This window comes from Carcharodon carcharias, chromosome 13 (genome assembly GCF_017639515.1).
Source record: "Carcharodon carcharias isolate sCarCar2 chromosome 13, sCarCar2.pri, whole genome shotgun sequence".
In the NCBI taxonomy this organism is placed as follows: Eukaryota; Metazoa; Chordata; class Chondrichthyes; order Lamniformes; family Lamnidae; genus Carcharodon; species Carcharodon carcharias.
In genome coordinates, this window is record NC_054479.1 from 20,354,331 (window position 1) to 20,361,752 (window position 7,422).

Consider the following 7,422-nt stretch of genomic DNA (forward strand, 5'->3'; position numbering starts at 1 on the left):
GACACAGGAACAGAAATAGGCAATCCAACTTGTGCATTTTCCATGGCAACACCTCTACCAATCAGAGTCCTCTTGCCAACCAATTAGCATTCTCTTCTCATATAGTATGAAGTCGTTGCTTCCCCTGACATTGGTATTCTTGCATTTGTCCTGATGAGTGCAAGACAATAAGCTTCAACAAAATCTCTCCTCTTTTTTTAAGCAATACTCAAGTTCTGTACTACCAAACTACAATTGAATTCCGTTAATTCAATGAGATCATGGCTGATCTAATTTACTTGCCTTTGATCCATAGCTTTTGATACACTTAATAAAAAAGATCTGTCCATCTTAATGAAAATTTCAACTGACCCAGCATCCATAACCTATTGGGGGAGAGAATTCCATTTCTTCATCAGTGTGCAAAAAAAATGCTTCCCGATTCCACTCCTCAACAGCCTGATTCTGACTTTAGGATTGTGTCACCTTGTTTTGGATCCTTACACAAAAGGAAATAGCTTCTCGCCCTGTCAAATTCTTTTATCTTTTTAATAGCACAATTAAATGATCCCTCAACAATCTAAACTCAGGGGAAAGTTCATACATCCTGTTCCCAAGGCTTAAGCTTTAAACCCTGGTATAAATTTGGTGAATCCATAGCCAATATATCCTGAGGTGTGGTGCCCAAAACAAAATGCAGTAACAAAGGCTTTGTACAAACGCAGCATCAAATTTTCCTCTTGGTACCCTAGTCGCTTGGGAATACAGTGTCCAACAATCCATTAACCTTTTGATGACTACTTATATCTGTGCAATAGGTGTGCATGTGCATGAAGACCCAAATCCCTTTGCTCTTCCACAGGTTTCAATAGTATGACCAATTGTAAAACCAGGATGATTTATGTGCTGAGTAAGATGGGAAGAAAACTTGAGATTCTTTTTAAGACTCCAGTTCTAATAAAGCTGTCATTAGTAATACAATAAAGCACACATTACCTTTTGATCATGAACATGTAGAACATCCAAATAGCAGCTTTAAACCTTAGATCCTTAGGCTCCTGACTGCAGACAAACGTTGCACACGGCACTCCTGAATTAGACAGTGACATTAGAGCCACACACAGACTAAATGTACTGGTCATATTTAAAAGTGACCTGTGGTACACAGCAAAGGATCCAGTGTTCCATTTATTGTGGTTACATTAATGTAGCTCTTCCAAAATTGAGCACCAATGCAAAACTGTGCACCTCCTAGATCTCTTCCTTCAGCTAGTTAGAGTATTTTTGGCTTATGGGCTCCAAACAAGTCAACCACTTGGCTCCTCAATCATGTATCCATGCTTAAAACTGAAGCAAGGGGCAAACAACTGCAAAATGTCTCAAAACCTCACTAGAATTAGGATACCAGTACAACATTTTTATATAAGACTTTAAAACTTTAGCATATTTCATTCATAAATCAGAAGAAGCAACCTACGTCTCCACCTAAACAAGTACTGGTGATTGTCACATACTGAAGCCAGACAGCTACCCACCTAAGAACAGCATGAGTCTCACATCAATGAAAAACAAAAAAATCTAGTCATAAGCCACATTTAAACTTGTGCACAAAGCTCAACCTCCTGAAGGTTGCACTCATACTTTACAGAAAGATTTGTTCTGAACTGATTCTGGAAATGAGTTAGTCAGTTTTTGGTAAACTTCAGTTTTTCTCAATTCATTCTTACAATCTGAAGATTCAGAGAAAGTAAAATCTTTACAGTTAGGCTATCTGAACTGAACTGAACTGATTAGTTTCTGTTTTGTTAAACAATCTGTTTGGCTCAAAGAGTAGCAAAATTTGGTTGGGAGAGGGGCCGGGGGTGGGGGTGGGGGCAACAGAGTTTATGAGGAGGGGGATGGAAAATATTCTGAAGAATGTATTTTCACCTGTCCAAAGAGTTACAGCAATTCCTCAAATATTTTGAGTCTCCCGACAGACCAGAGATGCAAGCAACACGGCAGCTGTCCAAGTGGCTGTTTTTTCACATTTAAATGTGGCAATGATTCTACTTGCCTAGTCTTTCAGAGATAATATTATATTTAAAGTTTTCCGTTTTAATACCAAACTGTCAACAGATGCTTTTTTGTGGCAAAAGAAATCAACCTAAGCAGTTTCTACTGCTTTGGCTGCACATTTTCTTGCAGAATGCAAGCACAACCACAAATGGTTACTTTAAACAATGCCGACAATTATATTTCGTATGGGTCGCTTAATCAGGTCAAGGTCCCTTTTAGACCCAAGTTCCTTTTTTAGTCACCAGAAAACATTTAAGTTGTGTTTGTGAAACAAGTCACTTAGAGCTCTGCAAACACATTCTAGTTGGGAATAAGCCACTTTGAAAAAAAGTTCCATAAACATAGCCAGATAGTATTTCATATGCACAAAGAAAACGCACATAATTGCACTGTAAACTCCCTCTGTTGTTTGTGGGACCTTGCTGTCCATAAATTGGCTACTGTATTTCGCTACATTACAGCAGTAACAACTAAAAATGTACTTAATTGGTTGTAATGCACCTGGAGGCCGTGAAAGGAGTAGTTACATAATTCTTTTTTATTTCCCACAATGTGAAAACTTCTTTTGGCAGTTATGGTTTTTCTCCTAGTCTCATGCTAGAAATAAACAGAAAATGCTGGAAATACTCGGCAGGTCATGCAGCACATAAGGAGAGAAAGAGTTCACATTTTAGGTCAATGACCTTTGACCTGAAACATTACCTGGTTCAGGATCCACAGAAGTTGCCAAACCTGCTGATAACTTCCAGCATTTTTTGTTTTAAATTTCAGATTACCATCATCCACAGCATCTTACTTTTGTTCAAGCTAGAAAGTAACTGTCTTAAAATTGGTAATTTGAATACCATAAAGGTTGATGGATAAACACTTTGTCTCTGGTCTGCAACCTCCCCAGCAGACAGCATGAAGCTATCAATAGTGCATCAGGAAATCTTGGCTTTGATACTGTAGTCTTATCATTCAAAGGTAACTTGACTGCAAATCTTTATGTTACTTTCCGTATATGAAGACCTCTCAGGCCTCTCAAGTTTATATCAATCAAGTGAATATCAGACAGCAGAAACAACAATTAACAGAAGTTTTTGATCTAGTGCAAGAAGCGGCAAAACAGCGACATAAGATTTAAATAGTTTCCCTTATGGTCTAAAACAACAACTTATATTTATATAGCATCTTTAATGTAATGAAATATCCCAAAGCATTATAAAACAAGGTATGATATTGAGCCACAAAGGAGATGTTAGGTCAGATAGCCAAAAGCTTGCTCAAGAAGGTAGGTTTTAAGAAGTGTCTCAGAGGAGGAAGGCAAGGTGGAGAGGTGTAAGGAGGGAATTCCACGGCTTGGAGTCTATACAACAGAAGGCATGGCCAACAACAGTGATGTAAAACACAAGAGGCTAGAATTAGAGGATCACAGATATCTGGGAAGGTTGTGAAGGAGACTATTGAGATAGAGAGGAGCAAGGTCATGGAGGGATTTGAAAATGAGAATTTTAAAATTAAGACATTGCTTGAGCAGGAGCTAACATAGGTCAAAAAGCACAGGGATTGTAGGAGAACAAGGCTTGCTCCAAGTTAAGACATAGGCAGCAGGGTTTTGGATGATCTTGAGTTTTCAGAGGCTAAAATTTGGAAGACCAAGCCAGGGATGCTTTGGAATAGTAGAGTCTAGAGGTAACAAAGGTATGGATGAGGATTTCTCCTGATGAGCTGAGGCAGGGGCGAAGTCAAACAAGTTTCGGAGGTAGAAAAAGGTGGTCTTAGAGAGGGAACAAATAGGAGGCCGGATGCTCATCTCAGGATCACATGTGGCACCAAGATTGGAACAGATGGCTTAATGTCAGATCATTGCCAGGGAGGGGGATAGAGTCAAAACAAAAACAGAAAATGCTGGAAAAACTCAGCAGGTCTAACAGCATCTGTGGAAATAAAGACAGAGTTAACATTTCAAGTCCGTATGACTCTTCTTCAGAGCTCATTGGTCTAGTGCAGAAACGTGCAAACTTTCAGTTGAAAGGGGCTGCATAGCATAGTGACTAGTTTGTATAATATCTCAGGCTGCAGATACAAACATGTTAAGTTTTCTGATTTGAGGTTTATCCATCAACGAGGCAACACCATGAACACCTCTTTTCAAATTCCAGGCCAATAAAATTCAAATAGAGTGAATTAGCAAGTATGAAATAAATGCTTAATAAAATATAATTGCCTGAGTTTTGTCAGTGACATTGAAGAAGTTTTGTGGGCTACAATGAAAGAGCCTACAAGCCTTTTCCTACTCTAAAGGACATTTGTGAACCAGTTGGGGTTTTCCGACAACCAGATAGCCTCATGGTTACCTTTCATCAGTTTTTTAAAAACTTAATCCACAGCCACAAAAATTCTCAACATGGCAAGTTCATGACCTCAGCCATTGGGAAGAAAGGAGGCAGAACATCTCTTTATGGGAAGAGAGACAAAAGCAAATTGCCCTAGATTACTCTTGCTTGTGGCCAATTACAAAAATTGACGGTTAGAAGTCCAAGAATAGGGTGGCTACTGACAATCACGCTGCATGCAACAAGTTAGGTAAACTGTAGAAACAGAAAAATTAAACAAGAGGAGGGGTGAATAAAACATATACAGCAATTCTTACATATGTACATGGAATACATTGATGAATACTTACTGACACAAACTGCTGCTATGGCAATATAAATAGCACCCACATGAACCAATATATTCATGGATAAAATAGGTTTTTAAAAATGTGACATCACTTGTTAGGGTAGATCTACATTTCTCTTTAAACTTAAAAAGATTCACAATTATAAAAAAGTGGTTCATTCTATTATCAGTTATTTACTCATTTCTGCTTACTCTAGATCCACTAAAAACGACCAGTAACAAGAAAATCCTGTACTACTCTGCACTATAAATGCATCATAATTTACAGCATTATTCTTAGTGACATTTCCTAAAAAATATGACTGATGCTAAAAAAGCAGCTTCATTAAAGGTTCACCATTATAAATCATCCAATTACAATAGTAGAACATAAAGAATCTGTAATCCAAAAATTCTTTTGAGTCAAGTTCATCTTTGCCCGTAGTCATACAAATTTTTAAAGTATTTACCAGATTCACTTTTGAAAGTTAGAGTCTGCTTTTGCACTGCATCCTACATCATAACAATGTACTATGAAAAACATATTTCCTTTGGTCACCTGATTCTTTTGTCAATTACTGTAACTCTGAGTACAATGGATACCAACTTACCTCAAACTAAAAACAAGATCTTCGTGATTTCTAGCACTCTATCAAATCTCCCAGTAACCTCTGCTTGTCCACGTGAAGCAACATCAATTTCTCTTGTCTCTTCATGTAACAGGTCTTTCATTCCTGGTACCATTTCAACAAATTTCCTCTGCACTTCCTCCTCAGGCCCCAATATACTTCCTAAAGTGTGGTACCCAGAATTGGCTGCAATATTCCAGCTGGAGCCTAATCAATGTTTTATAAAGATTTGGCACAACTTCATTGCTTTCATCCCCTATGCCTCTATTAATAAAGTCAAGCCTTCCCAACTTGTCCTGCCAACTTTGAAGATTTGTGTATGCATACCCCAAGGTCTCTGTTCCTGCACTCCCTTTAAAATTGTATTATTTAGTTTATATTGCCTCTCATTCTTTCTGCCACATTCAATCACTTCACTTCTCTGCATTAAATTTCATCTGCCATGTGTTTGTCCATTTAACTAGATGAAATCTTCCTTAAGTAAAGCTATCAGAAGACTCAATTCTTCAAGTCTTTCATAATGTCAATCAAAAAATTAGGGTATCTTTACATTCTGTCCACAACTGGTAATCAAGCCTTCATTTTATCTTAAATTAGCATCCTGGCACAAATTGATAAAGTTAGAAAAGCAAATTTAATAACCTGAATATCCAATCGTACACCTCTAATTATCAAAAACCATTTCTGCTGGGCTGAAAAGATGTTAAATAAGTACATCAGTGGAGCAGTGAAAATGACTGCATTACACCAACAGCCTGTCTATTTCATGTCGAGAAAACAATTCAATTTGTATAAAATGTTTAACAGAAACTGAATACTATGACAATATTCATTATAAACTAATGACTCATTTACACTCAGGTCAGATCATTTTACACTTTTTTTAAGAGTTAAAAATTCATTTCAATCAATTAATGTAGACAAAGTTAAAACACACTAAAACATTAATATCAAATCTTCTACGTTAATATAAATTTGGGGCACTGCAACTCCCTAGTTAGTTTAGTTATTTCCGGAAAAGCGCTCAGCTCCCAGCTGCCGGGCAACTTGATTCTAAGACTAAAAACATTCTCAAGCAGCAGGGTAGCATCAAGATTCGCCACCAACCAAACTCCATTCACTTCAGCAGTTCCAGACGTGGATTTATTTTAAAAAGTGACCCACCCAGGCTTGTAGCCAGAATTATATCCATACCCGACACCTCAGTCGCTCTCTCCCAAACGCCTGGTCTCCACCGTGATGGGGAATCAACAGGTTCCAATGGCAGGAAAAACACATCGCTCTGGAAAATTACCCCCGCCTAGAGACCCTAATAAACTTCTCCTAAAGATCTTTCTGTTAGAGAGAATACAATAATAATAAAGTGGGAACCTCACACTGCCGCTGGACTGCTAGTAACGAGTAGCGTTCAATACCGGACTGGGCTCCCAAGTGCTGTGTAACTCGAGCTCGAGGATACATCTGCGGCCTAGCAATGAGGCGAGTCGGGATCTGAAATTAGCAGCACCGCCAGGTCTTTCAAGCGCTTGGTTTTTTGTTATTATTGTGTGAATGGATGAATGTTGCAGGTACAAGACGACGAATCATTCTGTTACCATATATCGGACGCAACCTCCTGTCATTGGGATCCTGCACATGGCTACGAGCCGCCATGATGACTCTCTGCTACTGCACATGCGTAGTCCTACCCAACACCTCCGGTTACTGCGCATGTCTATTGCCGGCCAAACTGCCGACCTTGAGACATGCGCAGTGTCAGTCAGTCTTTCGTCAACTAAACAGAGCCCAGAATTTGCTTTTCTTAAACCTTCCAAATTATGTCTCGTTCTTATTTTGAGCAAGACCGACATATGTTGCAAAATATAATTAAATTTTCTCTGCTTATTTTACAATAATTTTCTCATTTTCAGTTTTATTTCCCCTTTCTCTCAACAAAGAGGGGGGTTTTGATTTAAACTTTAGATTAGACTAGATGGTGGTGGAGAAGAGTTTTTTTCACTCAAAGTATGATGGTGGTTTGGAACTCCTCCGCCATTTCCACCAACTCTAGCATGATGCCCCCACCAAATACATCTTCCCCTCACCTGTCAGCTCCGGGACACCCTAGTCC

General features: G+C 38.6%; 1 protein-coding gene across 8 annotated transcripts in view; it reads right to left on the reverse strand.

Annotated features, from left to right (window-relative positions):
- The window catches only part of naa25 (N-alpha-acetyltransferase 25, NatB auxiliary subunit), a 107,643-nt gene extending 100,631 nt beyond the window's left edge, over window positions 1-7,012 (reverse strand). For 3 of the 8 annotated variants that reach the window (XR_005944693.1, XR_005944692.1, XM_041201951.1), the window contains exon 1: window positions 6,689-6,886. Coding sequence is in view for 5 of the 8 variants with exons in the window: in XM_041201951.1 (XP_041057885.1) it covers window positions 6,689-6,773 (85 nt within the window). In the remaining 3 variants the exon portion in view is untranslated. Of the gene's footprint in view, window positions 1-6,683; window positions 6,887-6,907 lie in introns of those variants that run through there. The other 5 variants (XM_041201955.1, XM_041201952.1, XM_041201953.1 and 2 more) reach the window with 4 other exon arrangements.
- Between the last annotated feature and the right edge of the window lie 410 nt (window positions 7,013-7,422).